The 26,161-nt window shown below is 34.4% G+C and overlaps 1 protein-coding gene and 1 long non-coding RNA gene across 2 annotated transcripts in view; one reads left to right on the forward strand and one right to left on the reverse strand.

The window, feature by feature from the left end:
• The window catches only part of LOC136826225 (somatostatin receptor type 2-like), a 493,594-nt gene extending 479,421 nt beyond the window's left edge, over positions 1-14,173 (forward strand). Inside the window, exon 6 of the mRNA XM_067083299.1 lies at positions 12,634-14,173. Within this exon, the coding sequence (XP_066939400.1) occupies positions 12,795-14,075 (1,281 nt within the window). The 5' untranslated portion in view covers positions 12,634-12,794 and the 3' untranslated portion in view covers positions 14,076-14,173. The remainder of the gene's footprint in view (positions 1-12,633) is intronic.
• Positions 1-26,161, reverse strand: part of LOC136826226 (uncharacterized) — a 74,046-nt gene that overhangs the window by 31,954 nt on the left and 15,931 nt on the right. The gene's annotated exons all lie outside the window — the stretch shown is intronic.

Below are 26,161 nucleotides of genomic sequence, written 5' to 3' on the forward strand. Positions count from 1 at the left end.
TATCCAAGTGCAAAAATACAAACAGCTTCAAACTTAGAGTTGGAAGTTTGCCCTGTCAGCTGCGTGATAATTTAGAAGTATATTTTCTCCGTATCATATGTTTTACGTCAGCCATTTCTTCAACACCCTGTCATAATATAACGGAGATGAATCAGTACTTTGGTTTTATTTACAAACTAAGTGTAGATAATACTCAATGGGACTATACAGGATCATGATGTGTTAATGGACTAGCAGTTATCGCTGATACTTTATTGTGGTGAATAGCTATCCACAATTGGCAACCCTAATAAAACAATAAACATTTTATGGATACAAAACAAAGTACACCCTACTAAAACAGTTTTTAGCAGATTGTTTGTAATTATTATTATTATTATTATTATTATTATTATTATTATTATTATTATTATTATTATTATTATTATTCAGAAGATGAACCCTATTCATACGGAACAAGCCCACCAAAGGGGCCACCGACTTGAAATTTAAGCTTCCAAAGAATATAGTGGTCATTAGGAAGAAGTACGAGGAGGTGAAAGGAAACTATGATACTATCCATTTTTTCAGCATTCAAAGCTTCTTTCTTTTCTGAAAGAGAAAAACGGGACTTCGAAGGCGAATATAACCAGATGTACGAACAGAAGGGCCTGGCGGAAACATCTATAACAGAAGGCGTCACAAGACCAGAAGTTTCTAAACGTTTTCTTCCTTGCATTGACTCTAATTGTCGGGGTATAAAAGTTTTTGTAGATCACCGAAAGAAGAAGTTTCGACTTGAGCCATAAAAATTAATTCCAGCCGTGATGGTTTTTGGCTGGCGTCCATACTGGTGACAGCTTTCTCCGTTCTTTTGCTTTCTCTCCGGCAAACATTCATTCACTCATTCATTCATTCCCTTCCTTTCTGGTTCCTTCTTTAGCTTCGCATGTTCGTTTGAGTGTTTTTCAGTTCAGAGGAATAACAGAAAGGGAGGAATTTTATGCCTAAATCGTAGTTGTTTCAGTTTGAAATTGCGATTATTCTGTAATAAGTAACTAACTGCTATGTATTTGTGCTTTAAGGATCCACACTACAGTTAGACATATCGTAAACACGTCGATAACTTATTGCACACACACGTCACAAACATGTTGCATACAAGTTAGCTACATATTGATAACTCTAATCAGTGCTTCGTACGATTATCCAGCATTCGCCAAAGATTAGTTCTCCATTCACAGTTGTTGACTTGTTTTCAACATTTTTGTGACATGTATGCGATAAGTCTCCGACATGTTTCCTTTAGTGTGGACGCACCCTTAAATTTCTTTAGAATGCATACTGTGATCAGATAAATCAAAACTGTTTGTATCATTAATTTATTTATGTTCAAAAGATAATTCCTCCGATATTAAAAACAATCATATATTCATAAAATGTTTTGTATTTAAAACAAGTAAAAAATGCGGCGAAGATTCTTCGGCACAATCGAATTTTCTGTACATCGTATAAACAAGGCCACCGAAAATAGATCTATCTTTCGGTGGTCGCGGTATAATGCTGTATGAGCCGCGGCCCATGAAACTCTCAGCCGGCCGTGGTGGCCTGTCCTACATCGTTGCCAGAAGCATGATTATGGCTAACTTTAACCTTAAATAAAATTATAAAAAGCTACTGAGGCTAGAGGGCTGCAATTTGGTATGTTTGATGATTGGAGGGCGGATGATCACCATACCAATTCGCAGCCCGCTAGCCTCAATAGTTTTTAAGATCTGAGGGCGGACAGAAAAAGTGCGGACAGAAAAAAGTGGGGACAGAAAAAGGGCGGACAGAAAAAAGTGCGGACAGAAAAAGAACGGACGGACAGACAAATAGTTTTTTTCAGAAAACTAAAAATGATTGTACCCTGATTTTAAAGCGCAGTCAATTGTGGATGAGCAACAGCGATGAATATCCCATCAATTACTCTTAATCTAGTAATTACTACCAAAAGCCAGCAGGCAAATTGTTTACTGGTAATATATGCATCATGTCTGTCGAACTGTAGATTAAAGCTGAATTTTTTTCCACTATATCAGCACTGTTAAATGAGTTTGTTTATTGACATATGTATAAAGCTTAATGGAACTTGTAAGAAGCTTAATGACATATGTAAAAAGGTTTGATGGCATATGTAAAAATCTCATCTCAATGACATGTGTCAAAAGCTTGTGACATAAAAAGTTATTTTTTACGGTTATCATGCAATTGTCAAAATTCAATATCAGAAACAGAAAACGAAAGTTTTCCCTTTTCCTAACTTAATAATAGATTATTTATATTCTTACGGCTTTTACTATGGAGAAATAATTCTTCCTTAACCATTACTCACATATTATAAAGGTAGATCTGTCAAGGAATTTGGTACTTTTACTAAATCTTCTACTGCTCCAACTACTGCCGTTACTGACGCCTCCTGTAGGTACCTCATTTGCAATGCAGGTCAGGTGCTCTCTTATGCACTGGGACCATGAACATGAATAATACAAGACCTCTGCTTCAGCCCAGGGAAAGTGTTCACAAAACAGGAAAATGATTTCCACCTTAAAAAATGTCCTTACATGAAAAGGCACATTCTACATTTTGGATATAAATATGAAATTATGCCTGGGTTGAATCCTGGGAGACAATGTCCATGAATAATCAAAATAGACGCACTGGTTCACTGAGATTGTTTCTCTCTAAGTTATTCGTGTGAATTCTAATATATCATTCTTATGGACTTTTGAGTCTGTGGTTATCGTTTTTTTTTTTCTGAATACTTGAGAAAAAAAGAACGCTTTCTTTCTTAGTGTATAATGAATACGTTTTTCAGTCACCAGCAGACTGTCAGTAAGAGCTGGAATATTTACTTTTCCGTAACCCACAATTTGTGGTTAACCCACTGGGTGCCAAACACTCTTGGTGTCATTGTGTGCATTGTCACTGTTTCTCATTACTGTTAATACCAAGCACTACACTTTCCACACTGGCAACAAAAACCATGTAACAAAAGAAAAATTGTGAATACCAGGCATATTTGTTCATTTAGAATGTTTACTAGTTTGAAATAAGTTTCGTATAACTCTTTTTAAACTTTTTATTGTACTTATATCATTTGACTATCATAACTTTAACTCTACTTGCACTGTCCAACGTAAATATAAATATATATATATATATATATATATATATATATATATATATATATATATATATATATATATATATATATATATATATATATATATATATATATATATATATATATATATAATATATATATATATATATATATATATATATATATATATATATATATATATATATACATACATATATATATTTCTTATGCCCTGTTGCAAGGATAGAGAGAGAGAGAGAGAGAGAGAGAGAGAGAGAGAGAGAGAGAGAGAGAGAGAGAGAGAGAGAGAGAGGGAGAGAGAGAGAGATCCCATTTTACCAAGGAAAACATATTTCCACGAAATGTTAGAGACTGACAGAGAAAGGGCTCACGTTTTCCCAAACATTTTCACGAAATGTTTAAAATAAAGTTCATCCTGACCTTACAGTGGTCCGAATGGAAAATAGTTCAGATACTATTCATGATTTTTTCATGACAGAACGAACTCGACTCTTAGATAGAATAAATATGATGTATCTGCTTCACTTACTAGGTAAATAATTCATGAGAGATTTCCTGCTTAATGCTATGTAAGCATTAGGAATTCAATACTGTATTAATCTACCATAGTGTCTACGTAGCTGTAATGTAATAATTAGCACTCATTGTTTTCATAACTATTAGTAAAACCAGAATCTTTAGAGGTACCATTTTTCCTATTACGAGCGGAAGAAAAGGCAAGTAACTAATTTTACTATATAAAATTACTAAAATGGCTTATTTACCACGTCTAAATATTTATCTACACATTTACTAACCCAAAAAATCGTTTGGTAGAGGTACGACTCCAGTTTAGTTTAGTCTGTCATGAAAACGGTAGCCAAGCTTTGCCCATTTTCTCTGAATGAAACCGTTTTCTGTAACAAAAGTCTAAGTACATGGAGGACTCCTATAATCCTCTTATTGCATCGTGATGACAAGTGTTTGGGGAGATACTTAAAATTTAAACTCAAAAATATCTAAGGTGAAATCGACAAACTCGACTACTTTTCACAATTCAGTGAACGAAAGAAAAAGTGGAAAATTAATTAAGCCGATATTAACAGGCTTTCTGCCATGACAGTTGGTTTTTATCATGTATGATGAGAGAGAGAGAGAGAGAGAGAGAGAGAGAGAGAGAGAGAGAGAGAGAGAGAGAGCATGATGATGTTTTTTTGCTGCATATATTATTCACGAGAGACAGGCATACATACAGAGAGAGAGAGAGAGAGAGAGAGAGAGAGAGAGAGAGAGAGAGAGAGAGAGAGAGAGAGAGGGCATAATGATGTTCTTTTGCTGCAAGTATTATTCACGAGAGACAGGCATATATACAGAGAGAGAGAGAGAGAGAGAGAGAGAGAGAGAGAGAGAGAGAGAGAGAGAGAGAGAGAGAGAGAGAGCATAATGATGTTCTTTTGCTGCATATATTATTCACGAGAGACATGCATACACACACACACACACACACACACACACAGAGAGAGAGAGAGAGAGAGAGAGAGAGAGAGAGAGAGAGAGAGAGAGAGAGAGAGAGAAAGAGAGAGAGAGAGGCATAACGGTGCTCTTTCTGCTGCGTGTATTATTCAAGAGAGACAGACACACGCAAAGAGAAAGAGGTAGTATAATGACGCTCTTTTTCGCTATATATATTATTCAGTAACCACGTGATGATGAAATAACTTTCATATAACCGTTAATTAGTCAAGAACCCTAATCACTGCAAACAAAGCAACCTACTCCGTACCCGCAGATCCTTGTAGTAGATAACTGACATGGTCATTAGTAACTAGAAATATATGCATTACTGATATAGAAATTAAAGCTTTCTCATTGCCATACTGTTGCAAGGGAATAAATAATCAAAAGTCTACTCTATTAGAGTTGTTGCAAAGCTATTATAATCTGTATATAATTAGGACGCTCGTGCTTATACAGAGCGAATGAAATGTTAATAATTATATCCTAATTCCAAAAGTATGCAACATTTTCCATATTTTAACAAAACTACAATAATAATAATAGTAATATGTATGGAAATTCCACGAGCGAAAACCTAATTTCCAATCCCATATTTTATGAATTATACGCATTTCCCAACTACCACATAATTAAATAAAAAAGGTCCCAAGCTTTAGCTCCAATTAAATATACACCCAGCTTTGATCTTCATTTTAAATATGATAAAAAAGGTAACTTCAGTCTAGATGCATTGGAGAATATTAAAATAATGCCAGGCAGAATTCCTTATTAAATAATAAATGTAATTCTGTACCGCACATGGTATGAGCAATAAAAGACAAAGTTTTAATAGCTCACAAAGATACCTAAAATATACTATACTGAAGATGAAAGATCGTATTATTATTATTATTATTATTATTATTATTATTATTATTATTATTATTATTATTATTATTATTATTATTATTATTATTATTATTTCCGTTTTTTCCGAAGATGGAAAGAGAAACCCACAAGATTTTTGTGTATAACTTGTTTACTGGTAAATATTTACCAGTAAACAAGTCATACACAAGAATCTTGTGGGTTTCTCTTTCCATTATTATTATATTATTATTATTTCTTGTTAAATAGGACGGTTGCATCATTCGAGTTAATTTTTATTTTATATTTTATATTTCCATACAATGCTCTTCTCTGCCACGTTGATATTGGGCAACAATTACTAATGATCATACTTTAATATAGAGAAATTCATTAATAGTTTTTATGCTGAACACAACCGAGAAGTAAGTGAAACATGGCGTGAAAAACCCGTAGAGTTCAACGCGCATGAAAAGAGGTGGAGAGGTAGTGAAATAAAATGTGATAATCCCATAGAGTTAAAAAACTGGTAAAAATGCTGGGAGGTAGTAAAATACGGTGTGATAATCCCGTAGAGTTCAATGGCTACAAAAAGCTGTACACACGCTGTCGTATTTGCCTCTACCAAAGTATGCACACTGACCATTTGTTGTCTGGTATTAAATTACTAGAGAAAAGAATTATACGCAAAAGTGATAAGACGCAGTGTGAAATTAACTATGATGATGCAGCCATCCTGTTTAACAGGAACTATAATAATAATAATAATAATAATAATAATAATAATAATAATAAATCCGTCAAATGTTATGTTCTTTGGATTTCATCCGAAATGTATAATAACTAGTTTCTGCATAGCATTCACTTTGTCGAATATCCCTCTGATAGAAGCAACTGACATCATTCTTCATGATAAATGCGAATATTACATATTGACTTTCAGACTTAAAAATGCAGACTCGTCAGTGTTACTTGAATTATTACTATTTGATGGGAAACTCTCTTGGATTCATATTTCCGGACCTTCACAGACCTTTTATTATTTTATAGGATACAATATAGAATTTAGGCCAAAGGCCAAGCGCTGGGACCTATGAGGCCATTCAGCGCTGGAAGGGAAATTGTGAGTAGGTCTAAAAGGTGCAACAGGAGGAAAACCTTGCAGTTGCACTATGAAATAATTGTTGGGATAAGGTGGATAGCAAGACTGAAGAAAGAGAATATGAATGGAGGTGCAGTCAAAGGAATGAAAGAAGTTGCAGGTAAGGGCAGATGGAACGCTGCAAAGAGCCTTCAGTAATGCCTACAGTGCACCCTGTAAGGCGCACTGACGGCACTAACCCCCTATGGGGTATTATTTTACATTTTAAGGACGCTAACTTTACATATATTAAAAAATAGACGAAGAAAAAGGGGTTATAATTTTTGTAAGTTAACATAAACAGGATTAAATGTAAACCTGAAAATTACACCTACGGGAAAGTACTTGTGCAGGTCAAGGACTGAAATTAAAAACCAGAGTTTTCACAAGACTAGGCTAATATTAATTAAATTCAGCGCGTACTCTCGGAAATGGAGCAAACGTTGGCTTTTCCTCCCAGAAACTCTTTAATCTAGACGTGGTAATTCACTTAAATTACTTTACCGAGAATTCCTACTCAGCTTTTTCCTTCATAAAATTCTACGAAAACAATAAGTCAGGAATCCTATCTTAAATCTCTGTAAAATAAAATATAACTTATATCAAATTACCTCACCTTTGACCTTAGTGTTATAGTATTGTATTCAAAGAAAAGAAAGTTACAAAACATGTGTATACAGTTTTCCTCAAATTCTTTTTTTTTTTGGGGGGGGTTGCCGTTGTTGTCACAAATTCATTTCAGGTGAGACCTCAGGTAAGTACGAGACGTGATCTTCCTGTTGCCCTAATTCAGGTGTCGTTTACTCATTTACCTGTTCGGGGTTTGGTCTAAGATGCGAGGGAGACAGTTCCCCTTGGTCCAGACATTGAATTTAGAAACGCAAGGGTCTCTCAAGGAACTCTGTTTTCCCTTTCTAATGTATCATATCCATCAATAAGAGAACAAAGCAGGGTCATTCTTTCACTGACAACGATTTCCCCTGTACTGTCTTATTTCTTTTTAAATTAGGGTGAAATTTTCAATCCTAAGTTTTTTGTATTGGGAAAAGTTAGCCACTTACATATATGTGATTTGGTTTTTCTTCAAAAGCATTTAGAATGTTTTTTATCGTCTTACTCTGTTTGCTTATTTTTTTTAAGTTTTAATCCTAAAAATTTATGGTATTTCTAATTTTCTCAACATCATGTTTTTGTAGATTTAATTTTTAAACTTTAGTTTCATTACTTTCATCCCTTATTTTACTGTACTTCTTTATTTCAATCTAAGTAAGGTATTTAATGTTCAGTGATTTCATTATTATTCGCCGTTAATCTTACTTTTGTGATTTCTTAATATATATATATATATATGTGTGTGTGTGTGTGTATTTATATATATACTGTATATATATATATATATATATATATATATATATATATATATATATATATATATATATATATATATATATATATATATTGTCATGGTTCGAGTTAAAACCACAATATTATAACATATAACCTGAATAAAATACGAGGTTGTATGGAAAAACCACAAAACTTTACTACATTTAATTAAACAAAACTTAACACAGCAAAATATTACAACTTAATTAACATTACCAACGGAATAAGCAATCAAGACATTCTGCCCAATACCAAATACAAAATATCACATGGTATAACAATCATTACTCATAATGATTAGAGAAGTTCTCTATAAGCGCTTATGAGGCAGGAGCTGGGAAGAGACACACAGGTGAGCGAGAACCCAGAGGGAAAGAAAACGTGAGGGGGAGGTGGGGAGAGAGAGGGAGTATGGAGGAGGGGAGAGTAGGAGGAGTCAGAAGGTGGGTATTACAAGAATACTGGAGTAATACATCACAAATCTTAGCATTTTCGTACTGGTTACGAAATAAGGTTAACTTTTTATATTTAGACAATTTTTTACATTATGTACAGGGATCCGTTTATGAAGGAGGAAAGCTGGCACTTGATAATATATATATATATATATATATATATATATATATATATATATATATATATATATATATATATATATATATATATATATATATATATATATATATATAATTATATACATATATTCATGTGGGTGCATAAGTGTGTGAACAGCTGTTTCTTCATGGAGATGGCGTTTTGAATAGTGAAATCTTCCACTCACCCGCACATTTAAAATTTCAGATACAGTTCCAAGACCCCATGTGATCCCTTCCTCCCTCAGTCAAACTTAATTCAGTTTCATGTCTTCACTATAAAGGGTGTTGGACGTTGAGATCAGGTAGAGATCAGGTAGCAAGAAATGTATTTAGACCTTAGAGATGGGTTGCACTGGATTTAGCAGAGACGCACAGTTAACCAAGTTTTGATTAGGGACCATAAGATGGTTGGATGAGAGAAATGTTGAGATATAAGAGAAGTTGGCATATTAGGGACCACGAGATGGCTGGATGAGAGAAGTGCTCACATATAAAAAGGCGATATATTAGGAGACACAAGATGGTTGGATGAGAGAAGTGCTGATATATAAAGAAGGTGATATATAAGTGGACACGAGATGGTTGGATGAGAGGAGTGCTGATATATGAAGAAGGTGATATGAAACTTGGAACATGGTGTGTGCAAATTTATTTGACAAAAAAAACTAGAATTGTCTAGGTAACCATGGTGACGATGTATGAAGAGATGGTTTAGTCATGTGGAAAGAAGATACAACATGGTCGGAGAAAAAGGTATTATTCAAAATTGTTAAAATGTAGAAGGAGAGGGAGATATAGAGAGGATTGACAAGGAACACGCAATGGATAAGAGAGAGAGAGAGAGAGAGAGAGAGAGAGAGAGAGAGAGAGAGAGAGAGAGAGAGAGAGAGAGAGAGAGATCCTCCCGTGGATAACCCGGACATAACAAGCAACGCTTAAAATCCGGAAAGTGGATCCGACAAGCTAACTAAATCCACGCCGAGCCCCCCGCATATTTTGAGTTCCCCTGGGCCTTGATATTACACCATTAATATGAAATGGAAACCAGCGTGTAATTCCATACCTGCGAACCCCTGAAAGATGAGTCATACCGAAGAATATTAGCTGGTGCGAGACGAACGAATTGCAAAATCAATACGACGGTTTTTCTTTTTATGGCGGTTCAGGAAAATCGTCTGTGTGCTTTGAGGTGACTTTATTCAGTCTGTTTGTGAATGTCTGCATTCTGCAGTCTTAATCTTGCTCCAGCTTTGAATGGCATTCATTTCTAAAATGATTTTGGAAGTCAGTTGATGAAACTTTTGAAAACATTTTATCTTAGAACTTTTTCTGATAATTCCTCTGCTTAATGGTGGACACTTGGTACCTCTCTTGACGTAAAGGCTGATATGCCCTGATTCACAAGATCCGCCCCTTCCCATGTAAAAATGACTACAATTTTTTTAAAAGTTCATTCATTTCTTAACAATGATATGCACCTATTACGCCTTTTGACTTAAAGTTTGATGTACCATAAATTATTCAAAAGATTCACCATTCAGACGCAAAAGGTACTACAATTCTCTTTCAAATTCACTCATTCTTTAGCAATGCCCTTTACATTGGCTCAAGGAAAAGAATGAATCGTTGTATTTTATATGAGTATGGTACAAAGTCCTTGCAGTTCCTCTTTGATATCCTTTAAAAAAAACTGTGTTCAGTCCTTTTTGTCTTCTACCATGAATAAACCCTGATCGCCAAGCTTAACTGTTACCTAGACATTTCAGACATCATAATACAAAGGGTAAAGGAAAATAAAACTGAATACATAATCTAAGAGAGAAGCAGCACATAAATCGGCTTTTTAAATGGCAAATTCAACGTATAAAAGCAATGTAATGTTATCCCAAAAGAACTGAGTGAAAATTTCTCCCAGAATTCCAGCTCTCATAAATTCCTTAAGACCAGGAGAATTTGTCACCTGGGATTCATATCCGTAAATTCCGGCAGGGAAATACTGGGTCGTGCGTTTCGAATTCTTGTACCCTAATATGTGTGAAGGCGCAAAGAGATACTGGAAAAGAGAAATAAGAAAAATAAAAGGAATGGAAGAATTAACATAACCACCAGGTGTCTGAATGGAGAAGTGTGGCAGAATGTTGGAAATATTCAAAATTAGACAGAATATTATTTGAGGAAAATATTTTAAAATTTAGACAGAATATTATTCGAGGAAGATATTATCAAATCTAGACAGAACATTAGTTGAGGGAAATGTTATCAAATTTAGACAGAATATTAGTTGAGGGAAATGTTATATACCAAATTTAGATAGAATATGACCTGAGGAAAATATGAAATTTAGACAAAATATTATCTGAGGGAAATGTTATATATTATTTGGGGAAAAATTACAAATCAATAACTGAAAATACAGAAAAAAACAGATCACCAAACTTCATTCAAAATTTTCAGGCAATGATAACCATGCAGAAACAATTTGGTGAATAAGTAAACTGAAATCAGTAACCAAAAGGAAATGAGAGAGAGAGAGAGAGAGAGAGAGAGAGAGAGAGAGAGAGAGAGAGAGAGAGAGAGAGAGAGAGAGAGAATGTGTGGCTTGGTACTAACTCATTAAAACAATGTTGCTATGCAAAATGCAAAATTTATCTCCTTTCCATGTGCATGAATTCTTAGTCACTGAAATTAATTATACTTAGAAGAAAAACATGGACAAGCAAACACCAAAGAGAGAGAGAGAGAGAGAGAGAGAGAGAGAGAGAGAGAGAGAGAGAGAGAGAGAGAGAGAGAAGGAGAAATGCCTTTGATTAAAGAGATAAAACAACCGTGGCTCTTAAGAACTAATTAACTGCTGAAAAGACCTCACCCATTTTAATTTAGTGATTGTGATCAACGGGGTCTCTTGGCTGGCATATGCCTCCATCAGTTCTCCTAAGATTTCTCACTGAAGGGCTGGTGCTGATAAAAGTGAGAGACGGGAGGCCGGAAAGATTGTTTTCTTCGTTTATGCACAGAATTTATATTTAGCTGGCGTCTGTATGCATGTATGTATGTATGCGTGTGTGTGTGTGCGTATATATATGTGTGTGTGTGTGTGTGTTTGTATGTATACACACACACACACACACATACACACACACACACACACACACACACATATATATATATATATATATATATATATATATATATAAATATATATATATATATATATATGTAAATATATACATATTTTTATATATATATATATATATATATATATATATATATATATATATATATATATATATATTATATATATATATATGTATATACGTTTCCTAATGCACAGGTTACAGAATTTACTTGTTTAATTACCCAGTAATAATAATAATAATAATAATAATAATAATAATAATAATAATAATAATAATAATAATAATAATAATAATAATAATAATAATAATACGGATTTTATTTATTATTACTGTCCGCTATGTGTAGCCTACGTAGTCTATTTTAACGAGTAAAAAATTTAAAATATGGCTAAAAATGATTGATGCTGAGGGTTTCATCACTCATACATTAATATCACTGTAATAAATGATGATGAAATTTACATATCTACTTAGCTATTATATCTTTCATATAGAGTAAGTTTTTCATTAGATTTTTTCTTTTCTTGCTAATTCCTTTCCGTACTTAGGGCTTTTCACATGACTAAACGAAAAACTAATTAGGAAAATGAACTAAATTGAAAAATAATGATCAATCATACACAGCTGGGTTTATTCTCAAATGCATGTCGAAATGACTAAAGAATTTTAAATCAAATGAAGGCATCACATTACGATCATCAATCACAGTGAAATTCATATTCAAAGATTCTTTTAATTAACTTTATGGATACATCGCATTAAAAGGAACTATTTGTGAAGTTTGATGCTTGTTATCTATGGTATTCTCTTTTAAACAATGTAATTGTAGGTTAAATAATAAACATATTTGCTTATTCATGCATTAACAGCATACTTGTTTTGCAGGTGTTCCCTCTATCCCTGGTGGCTGCAAAGAAAATGGAGTTTAGCTAGGAGGAGGAACGTAACACTGACCACAACATGAGTCGTCTACCGTGTGAAAAGGAATATAGGTCTACCGTTGCAGCTTAGCAAGTCCCACGCAGAGGAGGAGAGCCCACCTAATCATGGATTTCAATGAGACATTCTCCGATCTGGAGGACCTGGTTCCTCTCAACTGCTCTTTCCTTCTGTACAATGGCACCGACAACTTCAGCGAGGAAAACTGCAGCCGTAGTCTGTTCACGGGAGAAGAGGCCGGGCTGAACACTATTCTAGTCGTCATCACTCAGATGTTTTACGCCATCACCTGCATTGCAGGTTTGTGTGGCAACACACTGGTTATCTATGTCGTGACGAGGTTTTCCAAGATGCAAACAGTAACCAATCTTTACATTCTAAATCTTGCAATTGCTGATGAGCTCTTTGTCATCGGCATACCTTTCCTCATGACCACTTCTATGTTAGGTCACTGGCCTTTTGGATCTATCATGTGCAAGCTGTACATGATTACGACGTCTCTGAATCAATTCACCAGCTCACTTTTCTTGACGGTTATGAGTGCTGACCGTTATATAGCAGTCTGCCATCCGATAAGTTCACCAAAGTTTCGAACTCCAATGATTTCAAAACTTGTATCACTGACTGCTTGGACGCTATCAGCTCTGATGATCGTTCCTGTCTTCATGTATTCAAACACCCTCGAGGATAACGGACTCGACAACTGCAACATGTTCTGGCCAGAAGGAAACGACGGTCTCAGAAGTGAAGTGGCTTTCATCCACTACTCCTTTGCCCTAGCTTTTGGAATACCAGTCTTCTTCATCCTCATCTTCTATAGCTTAGTCCTTCACAAACTGAGGTCAGTCGGACCCAAAACCAAGTCCAAAGAGAAGAAGAAGTCTCGACAAAAGGTGACACGGATGGTGTTGACAGTAATCACAGTCTACGTCATATGCTGGCTTCCTTACTGGGTGCTACAGCTCAGCTTGATAGTCAGCACACCCAGACAGCTACACAAACCATTCATGGTGGTTCTTTTCATGTTCTCTTCATGCCTCTCCTACATCAACTCTGCTCTCAACCCCATCTTGTACGCTTTCCTGAGCGAGAACTTCAAGAAGAGCTTCATGAAGGCTTGTACCTGTGCTGGCAAGAGGGAGGTGAACCAAGCCTTGCGTCCGGAGAACTCGATGTTCCCGCTCCGCCAGCGGGGACCTTCTTCTAGAATAAGAACCCACATCAGGGACAGGGAATCCAATGAGGGCACCACATCTCAAGGAGGTATGAGCAAAGAGCCATCCACCGCTATGACGACCACCAGCGCAAAGGTCATTTCACACACTGACGAACACTCCATCAGGAACGGGAGGTCCCCCGGTCCACGGTTACCTGACTTAATTCAATGAGATGAGGAGGAGGCACCTACACTGGTTACTTCTTTATAACTGTGAAGGTGCCTGCGGGAGCTATGAGCTAGCGACCGGTCGTATTGATTTCCATCAACACGGGATTCAGTAACAATATATATATATATATATATATATATATATATATATATATATATATATATATATATATATATATACCTATATATATATATATATATATATATATATATATATATATATATATATATATATATATATATATATATATATATTTCTATATATATAGGTTGCAGATATTTGTCAGCCTGCCAGAAAATAGAAAAGCATACAGAGGCCATAAAAGTTTCTTAGTGTAAAGAAAATGAATTTCTAACTGCAGGTTAGCCGTGTGAGTTCACTAGCTCATTAATAAGTCTCGCAAGTGACATAAAGTTTGATATGTTTCAAACGTGCACGTATCTAATGTACATACACATAAACACGTGCATATATTTATTATGACTGCTACCTTTCTGCTGCCTGGTATATTCCAGCGGACGATATAAACTGGTAATGTACCCGGTCTTTGATACTGGATATAATGCATATTTCTTTTTCGCCAAATGACCTCTTTTTTTTTGGTGAAGGGATTAACATTTGGCCGAGGCTGAAAATATGTGTGGCATTCCACTCGACTACATTCATTTGTCTTTTTGTCTGAGCTGTGCCGGAACAGAATTCATACCTGCGGACAAAGGGAGCCAAATGCATTTAGGGTTTACTTTGACGAATGGCGCTGGGAAGATAAAATATGGGATGAGGTGGGACGTAGATTTATGATTTAGGTGACTGACGATGCATCAGTGCCAACCAGAACTTAATGTGAGGCAATCCTTGTCCTTTCGTCCTTTTGAACTGTCTTGAGTTCTCGCAGTGTTTTTTTTTTCTTTTTTTTTTTGATAAATTAAGAGAAAGTAACAACAGTGAAGCGACAGTCGAAACGTGACAACTTCAAGTTTTTAAAGTGTTGGTGAAAAATAAGTGGTCTCAAAGTGTTCATGAAAAGTAAAAAAAAAAATAAACAAGAAATACTACCAGCTCAAAACGTTAATTTACTTTGCTTTAAATGCGAAGGCTAGACGCTTCATGAAAAGAATATTGTTTTATGTGTATGATAATTTTCGCAAAACAATTCGTGAGTAAATTATAAGTTTGCATTGCAAAAGTGGTTTGAAAAAATGGAAGATGTTCACTTACTCTATCTTGTATATACATCATTCAGTAGTATCAGAGAAAATCAAATCTGGGTAGCTGGAATTTGAGGAGTTTGAAATGTTTTGACAGTTTCGTGATATAATGCATGGTTTACGAAGATAATGATTGTACAAAGGCTAAGAATGTATAAAGAATACATTTGCATGGCTCTAAATATTTTCAGAAACAATATAGAGGGGACCTCATTGTAAAATCAAGTTATTTGCTCAATGTGCAAGTATCTTCAGAGGTGTTGTATGAAGACTGTGTATCATTATCACTATGTATTATGTATTATGTTAGTATATGTCTGGTTTACAAAGATTCCCATTTCTTAAAAGGTATATATGTATATGTATATGTATATGTATATATATATATATATATATATATATATATATATATATATATATATATATATATATATATATATATGAATTTTCAAGGTCCAATATCGAGACAAAATGAATGTTTATGTTTGCCAGAACAAGATAATAGCAAGTGATGGGTTATTACCTCAGCGGAGGTAGATGTTAAAAGTGTAAACAGAAAAAGGAAAGTTATTTGTTTTCGGGGAATACTACAAAGACTCAATTATGATATGTTGTGCGTAGCTTCTCCCTTCATAGTTCTTTATGGGGTGTCGAAATTCGAAACATAACGATGAGTTTCCTAGTGTCATCATGTATCTGAATGTTCCCTTCGCGATGTAAACAGAATATTTTTAGAGTAACTTCTTAGTCTTAAGTGTGAATATCCTTCATATTTGACGTTGCACATTCTTACTTGTAGAAATTACCAATTCAACTTTGTACGGTTAGGTCAAGGTCAACGACTGAGAAAGGTCCAAGTTGGGAGCGTTTAGAAAGGTTTCTGAACGAAATATAAGTTTTTGTAAGGTCTCTTCTTTTTGTACTAAACAAACTAACATTCCTGTGTAAGTCAAAAACAGAAGAAAGCTTCAGCGGATGTCCCTAATACGAAAGTTGGTGTTGTGCTCTGTTTGTTACGACAGGATGGTATATGTATACTTTATTTATGTTCCTCGATTATATGTATTAATTGTATTTATTTGTGATGGAAATGAATGTCTTCATAGTTCTATATGTGGCTGCTGAAATTGTTTTACAAAGGCGAATTTCATGATTGTATAGTTTAATATTCTAAATTTGTCTTAAATTGATCATATCTTTGTATATATATCTTTACTGGTACACATCCATGATATATATACATACATATTTATTTACTTATATATAATATATATATATATATATATATATATATATATATATATATATATACATATATATATGTATATATATATATAACTGTAATTATGCTTACACATATGTACATACAGATTTGTATATACCCATTTATATAAAACACAATGTTCATCAAGCCACCAGAACTGGCTTCTTTGATTGAAAGTCAGAATTCCAGCAATCATTTTTGCAAAATCTGGATTGCACAGTTTTTCAAGTTAACTCTCATGATGTTTTCTTCATGAGACTGAATAATGTTATCTAATGAATGAACGAGGAAAAATGTTTTTCCTTCTAGTTCTTTATAGATGTTTATAAACGAAAGCCGTAATGTTCAAGATAATCTAAGTTAACTTATTTGCTTAGTATGAGAATTTAGTTAAATCATTTTTATTATGAATTTGATAATAGTGATGTATCTATTTGTTTCTATATGAAAATTGTGTGGCAATGTAAATATATGTAATTTGTGTAAGATTTGCCACTGCAAGTGTTTCAGGCGTAGATATTGTAGCCTATTGTCTGATTTACTGATGACGTCCTTTAGGATGAGACACTGGTAATTATTTTTAGTACAGGTAAAGGTGGGATACCAGTTGAGCTGAAATGTCCCAGTGACAGACGCCAGTATGTATGTTACATCAGTTCGTATTTTCTTCACTACCACGAGAGTTTTATCAGAGAGAGAGAGAGAGAGAGAGAGAGAGAGAGAGAGAGAGAGAGAGAGAGAGAGAGAGAGAGAGATGATCGGAGAAATTTAGTCTTGATATTGTGTTTACTGATTCAAAAATCATGTATAATCGTTGAAAATGAAAAGGGTGATTCAGAATTAGATTCTTGCTATAAGATATAATCATTTAGACCATATTTTTCACTATGGTGATGATGGAAATAATGGTGACAAATGATGGACACTTCATTTCATAGTTAAGGTGACATACTCTGTCTGAGGACATGATTGCTCGTCCTAATATTCTGTTTCCATAAGGTGGTGTCAATAAAAGTGAAGCAGAGAGATATCCTATGATAATAAGAAAGGCTTATCTTCCTCTTATTTCACTAGATATTATTCATATGAGTTGTATATTAATTAAAAACAGGAGAAGAATATTCTAAAATGTCATTGGACGCTCAAGGCCTCAGGAAAATTCTACCACTCATGTTTTCTCTATTATCTCCCACAAATGTTTTCTCATCTCCAGCCTCCCTTCCTATATTTTTCAGTCAACTATGTCCAGGTCTTCAAACCCTTTTGGTGCCTACAGGAGCCCAGCTAACACCGTCACTTTCTGTTCTCCCTTAATTTGCGTGAAAAACTATCCAAACTATCTTTTTCCCTTTCATCAGCTCGTCTACATATGGAACAATAGTTTTCCTTATATTATCATCTCTAACTCTATCCTGCGTTCTGATTTTTTTTACTCTGTTTGAAGCTTTACTCTCAAACTGATGAAATCTTTCAGATGTAGTTTCCCTGTCATACCAAGATTCATATTCCAATAGCAAAACAGATTGTACTAGATTTATGAATAATCTGACTTTCCTTTGCAATTTCAGTTTATTTGATTCCTAAATATTACAGTCTGAGAACATGCAATGCACGTCATTACTCCTAAATAGTTGAAAGATTCAACCTCTTTAATCATTTTTCCATCGAACTGTATATCGCCCCTTTGTGCATAATATTTCCTTTACTACTTCTTTTTTTTATACATTTGGACTTCCGTCTCTCTACACATAAGATGAATTCTATTAATAAAAACTTCAGTCTCACTCTTCATTTTATCTCTACCACCCTTTTCATTTCGACATCAGTGAGAGAGGCAAAGAGCAAGGGTGAAAGAACACTCCTATTCAGCACCCCACCAGCTACTGCATATTAATTTGACAGGACCCCACCAAACAATAACTTTGCATCTAATTTGCTCATGGATAATTTAAATTAGCTATACATATTTAGCAGGAATGACATGGTGACACAGGGCTTTCCATAATTTCGGTCTGTGGACCCGACCAAATGCATTTTCGTAATCAACAAAGCCATCAGAATGAGGGTTTTCAATTCTATTTGATGCTCCAAATATATCTGAACACAAATGTTTAATGTTGGTAAGGGGGACCACACAATAAAGACAAACTGGCAGTCAGATAGTCATGCACGTGAACGCCGATCTTCAATCTATATTTCAACCTCCCTCAAAGTTAACGTGGGCATCTATAACATTCTGTGGCACTGATTGTTTCACAATATACAATAAATGTAGGACTTCTGGTTCTGGGCAGTAAAACAACAGCACTTGAGGAGTGGAAATCCCATAAAATGAGTAGTGGAAGTTTATCTGCAAGATTTAGTTCTCTCTCATCTCAGTGACTTAAAAGATAATGAAAGTAAACAGGTGTATTGGGTTTGTTGAACCAAATTTACTTTTACACCAGAAAAAATTTCACACTCTAGTAACTCTTGTTCATGTATATGTTCACACACTTTGGTAAAATAATTCTACCTTTTTCTTACAAAGAGACTAATATCATGTGTTATAGTAAACACTTCATGCATAAATATTATTTTATTCACTGCACAGAACCCATTCGTAGCTTCAGTTGATGTACGAGATTCGTAAACATATTGAATGTGTACATCATTTTTTGGGACACACACACACAAGCGGTTTACTCTGATGTAACCTGCTCTCCCCCACCCAAAAAAATCGTATAAATAAATAAATAAATACTAATCACTGAATTGTCATGATTCATACTTATTGCCATACTGGCAAACATAAAACTGTCTGGTGAAATTTCCCCGTACATAAAAAATACACGAGCAAATGGAGAATATGAAAATGTAAAAACATTACAATGTCTGTTTAAAGATAAACGAATATCGAACGTATGGCAGAAATGAGTCAATAAGAATGCCCTTGGGAATTAAGCTCGCATGAAAGAGTACATATGTGGACGGTCTACGCCAACGAAATACAACCTTAAGTCAGTTTTGTTCGCTGCTGAAGACATGCGTATGTATATGTACACCTCGTGAATGTACAAGTGTGCTGTATTATACGTGTGTTGTGCACATAAAAAAGTACATGGTATTGCTGTGTAATCCTATATTTTGGTGATGTCAATATCTATATCTGTTACCCCCATTAAATGTAGTCTATGTTCAGTTGTACAGAGCTCAGTTAATGATGTGTAATTCAGCTGGCGCATGCGCACTGACTTTGATGTTCTAATCTACTTTGATCATCACGGTGATGATAGGAAGTTTGCTTATACATGTTTCATTGTTAGTAAAAGGTTTTAGTGGCGGCCTTCCTACCTTCGCATTAGCTGTTAAATTGCTGTTTTTTTTTTTTTTTGCTGTTTTTCCTCTTAATTTTCATTCGCTGTTATTCTCTATTTTTTTTTATCTCTCTCCTTTGGCAAAAGCAGAACAAAATTACCATAAGTATAATTTCTTTGGCATCTTTAAGCATTTTTTTCCAAAGCAGACTTCTTTATCATTTTATTTGTTATTTGTTAAAAATACTTTAATTTATTTGTGATAAAGGGATGGCTAGACTTCGTGTTAGGTATTCATTAATATCAGAAAAAAAATATGGGTGTTGAAGCTACGGTACTTTGAATCCAAGCTACGGTACTTTGAGTCCTACCCCTGGGTTGTTTGGCCTCTCTACTTGCTAAGTTACATTAAACGTAGTAATTAATAATATTCTTTTTTAAAATTATCGGAACATTACTCAAAAATCCAAAAAACGAATTTATATAATTTTATCCAAAATACGATTAAAAAAACAAGGTACGTGAAAGGAAATGTAATTTACTAAGTAGATTCGGAGGTCAAAGGCCAACTGAGTTGTGGTCTCATGTCCATTGTCTATCGATGTGATGAATGTGTAGTGTCAGAAGAAATATGAAATAAATAAATAAATAAATAAATAAAGATATATCGTGTATCGTATAGCTGTATTTTTACAATAAAGTCACGAAACTACGGAATGCCTATTTATTGTGAAACCTTTTAGAAAGAATATATCTGATATTCAACTTAACGGGACATATATCCGTTGCATTTAAGCTGCTTAAAAACGTTACAGTTATTATATAACGTATAATTATGTTTATATCAAAGCTTTCTCCCATCATTACTGACACCTGTTGACAGGGGAATGTTTTTGTAAAGGACTGTTTAACTGTCATAAAATTTCCTCCTTGATGAAAAGGTTAAATCTCTACGTTTGCTGTTAGTGAGAAACTGCTGGAATTGAGCGCCATTAAAATCATTGTGAGATGAGGAAGACACTAAAGTCTTTACAAATTACTTAAGCAATCGTCCATCAAGCTCTACGGACTTTTTCTCTTTCTTCAGCTATCTTTCTTTTTTATTAAGAGACTTTGGTTCCTTTTTCAGCATATGCTGAAGGTTTTTGTAAATCTTTCCTTTTTTATCAAGGGAATTTGGTTCCTTTTTCAGCATATGCTGAAGGTTTTTGTAAATCTTTCCTTTTTTATCAAGGGAATTTGGTTCCTTTTTCAGCATATGCTGAAGGTTTTTGTAAATCTTTCCTTTTTTATCAAGGGAATTTGGTTCCTTTTTCAGCATATGCTGAAGGTTTTTTTAAATCTTTCCTTTTTTATCAAGGGAATTTGGTTCCTTTTTCAGCATATGCTGAAGGTTTTTTTAAATCTTTCCTTTTTTATCAAGGGAATTTGGTTCCTTTTTCAGCATATGCTGAAGGTTTTTTTAAATCTTTCCTTTTTTATCAAGGGACTTTGGTTCCTTTTTCAGCATATGCTGAAGGTTTTTGTAAATCTTTCCTTTTTTATCAAGGGACTTTGGTTCCTTTTTCAGCATATGCCGAAGGTTTTTGTAAATCTTTCCTTTTTTATCAAGGGAGTTTGGTTCCTTTTTCAGCATATGCTGAAGGTTTTTGTAAATCTTTCCTTTTTATCAAGGGAATTTGGTTCCTTTTTCAGCATATGCTGAAGGTTTTTGTAAAAGATAATTCATCATAAAGTACAAAGAGAAATTTTATTACTCCTATAATGAAAGGAGCCATAACAATCTCTTCCAGTGTTGTAATGAAACAAAATATTCAATACCTGTTACAGGAGTCCATGTATCTTGCCTTTACGTGAAATGCCCCTAATAATTTTTGTGTCTGCAGTACTTCAAACTCACCCTAAATTGCGGTTTCCTCTCCATTGTCCTCTGGCCACTCACATTTCTGTGAATTCTGGCTCACCTGTCCTCAAACCATTTCACTATATCACTGAGCAAGGTCCCTGAGGAGTCTCTCTGGTTTACCATATAAATGAGCTTTTCTCTTTGATATTCTCTGCAGCACTGTCACTTTGGCACTAGTGGCCCTGATCTTGCTGCATCGTCTGTGACTTGGGCTTTAAATGCGGCTGTTGAACCATACATCTTACTCTGTTAATGCTTATTGCTCAGTGGACCTTTAACTCTACCTCTCCTGATCTTTTGTCCATAGGTCAAGCGAACGCCCACAACTCTCTCTCTTGGTTTCTAATTAAACTGCTACTTAAGTTAACTCTCTCCAGAATTTCTATAGTTTTTACTTCAAGGAACTGAGCCATTTGCAATTAATACTCATATTCATTCTATGATATATCTGTCTTGATGATTCGTTTCTCATTTATAATTCTTTCAGTGATGATAATGTCTTTAACCTAACATCACAATTATTTATATTAAGTTAGAATCTGGCACCCATTTACAGTGAGTTTAGTTAACAGTAGGTGAGTATGAACATGACCTAACAAATACGAGCCTAAAGCTGTACCATTAAGCCATCCTCATTGTAAAGGTTCAGGTAACTCATTCAAGGTACTTCTCACCTATCTGCAGGGAGTATACAAACTCAGGCCCATGACTTAAAGAGATGCACCATCGAGGGAACAGATCACTTTATTACAAATCCATATTAACAATAGCATTTCTGACCCAAGGTGAATGACGAATCTGTCCCGCATCAGACATGTATAAGGCACTTTCCACGGGAATGACAACATCAACCCTAGCAACATGAACACAGAAAACAAAAAGGGCAAAATGCATGGGAAACGGGAAATGCCAACGCCCTACATACGAGAATAAGTGTCAATAATGTAACAGCCACTTCCCCGGACAATAATCCATCATTTATTCAGTTCCTGCTAATAATTCTGCCCTTATTCTTTCCTCTCATAAATCTCTTCGGAATATATATATATATATATATATATATATATATATATATATATATATATATATATATATATATATATATATATATATATATATATATATCTTTGCTTCAAAATGAAAACTTTTCTAATACCATGAGGAAATCTAGTATTCTAATTTCCTTCCTTTGCCAATCACGTTCCTAATAACATCTGCAAACTTAGCGTTGCCCTCTTCTTAATTTCCGATGAATATTATGTTTGAGTTTCTGATGAAACGATAAATCTTTTCCTGACTCTTACTTCTCTGATCAAATTTTCCCCTCAGTAATTCATGAGAATCTCAGTCACATCTCCTGCAATTTTCTGAGCTTTTAGGTCTTGGTCATATTCTACTAAAATAATCACGTTCATTGTGTTCTTACACTCATGAAGACAGGATTATATAACCAGTTTTTTTTTTTTTTTTGCGGTTTTTTTTTTTTTTTTTTTAACTATGCCTTTAAACTTGTTCTTGGCAACAGGGATATAGTAAACATTCTGAACGAAGAGTGTTTCTCCAAGTTCTTAAAAGTAATATCCTGTTCCTTTATTATTTTCTACTGCTTAGTTAAAATTTCCTTTAAAATATTTTGTATAACTTTCTTCTGTTCACGTCACAAGGATGACTCTCACAACGTCTTTATTCTTTAGAAAACTTTTTTGTGCAGCCTTGGAAATTTTTGTTTAACTACTCACATTTCCAGAGCATTTAATTATCCTGACATTAAGGCTTTGCCAGTCAGTAAGTTTACTTCTAGGTTTTTATTTAATCATTCTATATATTGTTGTTGTTCATGCAACATCTGTATGTACAAACAATTGTATGTACTATTTCCAGTAAAAAAAAGAACTTGAAACTAAGGATAGTTTGGAAGCATTCAAGAAAGCCTGACTAACCACACCCATGTGTCCTAACTTTTCTGAACCATATCACGACTGTTTCAAATGGTGTTGTGTTATACTCACTCGCATTGCCCTATAGAAAGCACAGACACAATCATCACGATTGACTTTAGTGGCTGAATCAGGACAACAGCAAAGTTTAGAGTGACAAGGTAAACTCAGCCATTACCACTACAAAACTAATATCCAAAAATAAAGAAACACTATCAGTATCTCAGAAACAAAAGCCCTTGTCTTTACTAGTAATATGTCCTACTCTCACTGTGCTTTTCTACTTTCATCAGTTTAACATTCCTCTACTTATCCTTGCTTCATTTCCCTACACCCCTTCCATCCTGAAACTTTTAAACCCCTTAGAACCAGAGAACAGATATCCATTCCTGAGAGAATGAAACATATGTAGAATCTACTGGTCACTTTTACCAGATACATATGTAATTGTAATAGCCACAATGTCCTCTTAACTTCTCGAATTTTTCGCGCTTTTTTTGGATATGCTTGTCACTACAAAGCCGTAAGATCCAAACGCAAGAAATTGAAGTGGCTTGGATGTCCGGTCGCGGGAAACGAACCCGTGTCACCATGGTCAGGTCGGCAACGTGACCTCCTTGTGATTATGGTGACACGGGTTCGTTTCCGCGACCGACATACAAGCCACTTCAATTTCTTGCGTTTGGATCTTAAGGCTTTGTAGTGACAAGCATATCCAAAAAAGCGCGAAGAATTCGAGAGGTTAAGAGGGCATTGTGGCTATTACAATTACATAAGAAACATATGTTGAATTTTTCAAGAGTCATCAAAATAAAAAGGACTGGGCTCGAGAGGCTACAAAACAGAGAGATCTAATTGACATCTGGCTTAGCAATGGATCACCAAAACACCTTTTTGATACCAACTTTTCCCTACCTTCCCTTAGTAAACAGCACCTCTGCAATTATAATTAACTTTCTTCTTATTCTATTAAAACTTGTTCATTTGATCCAGCTGGTTTGAAGTTTTCCACAATGCCCTTTTATAAGTGATGTTATTCAATGCCTATAGATGCATCTATTCTAGCCACTTCTATGAATAGAAAATGCATCATTGTTGAACCTTGAGAACAGGAAACTGGTCAAAAATATTACGGATTTGAATCTTCTGATATGCAATGGAAAAGCAGGTGAATGCTATTTAATTACGAAAACCAGTAACTGGATTTGCATTCATTAAACTTGTTTCGCTTTTCCCACAAAGGCAAGTAAACAACTATTCTTAACACACAATACGTTCGATCGGGTATTATGCTGTATTCTTGAACTGTAGATTAAAAAAAAATATTTATAGAAATATATTGCAAAGAATATTATTCCTCTCAAGATCGCGAAATATCAGAAACCAAGAGGATCCGAAACAAACCCAGTCAATACACGTCAATTCGACCAGGTGAAACAACCTCACGCCAGGTAAAATTCTCGGTAATTGTGGCCTTCGTATTCGCTGGAATACTGTTGACAGCAGTTTGGCCAAAGATCAACTAATTAAGCCAGCCTGGATCATCACAACGGAGGGAGGTAAACACTGCAAACAAGACGATATAGAAAAAAATCCTTTTAATTAAGACCAACACGAGCGCTTTCAGAGCCTAACTCACAAATAACAGACTGTTGCCTAATTTATTATCCGGACTCATTCATCTCACACGAAAGCTTATTAAACTTGTAAAACTAAAGTTATCTACATGTTTTTCGTTTTTATTGAAGAAAGGTCAAACAAAAGAAGAGCGTTGATAGTCAACGATGTTTTTCGCCGGCAGGATACGTGAAGCCTTATGGTGCCGAGTTACACAGGAAGGCCATAAAAAAAAACTCTAGAGCCCTCTGTTTTTTCTCTCTCTCTCTCTCTCTCTCTCTCTCTTTCCTCTCTCTCCTGCCACAGACAAAGCTCTGTTCCAGTCTTCAACAACACAGGTGTTTTCGAAGGTTTGGTGAACATAACAAATAGGAAATAATGAAGTGTAAGATTATATCAACTACAGCAACAGTCGTGATCATCAGCATGAAATGACGTTGACCTAGACATTTTTTTTATTTCAGTAAATCCGGAAGACTGGTTGTTAAATGGCTGATGTTATTATAAATTCATATACAAAAGCAATGTACACAGAATATTATTTTTAAAAAATATAGGTGTGTATATACATACATACATACATTATATATATACAGTATATATATATATATATATATATATATATATATATATATATATATATACATATATATATATATATATATATATATATATATATATATATATATATATATATATATAGTTGCAATAGCCACAATCTGAGAAAATTAAGAGGGCATTGTGGCTATTACAATTACATATGTATCTGGTACAAAGTGACCAGTAGATTCTACATATATATTTATATATATATATATATATATATATATATATATATGTATATATATATATATATAT

Source organism: Macrobrachium rosenbergii, chromosome 40 (assembly GCF_040412425.1).
Source record: "Macrobrachium rosenbergii isolate ZJJX-2024 chromosome 40, ASM4041242v1, whole genome shotgun sequence".
NCBI classification, from domain to species: Eukaryota; Metazoa; Arthropoda; class Malacostraca; order Decapoda; family Palaemonidae; genus Macrobrachium; species Macrobrachium rosenbergii.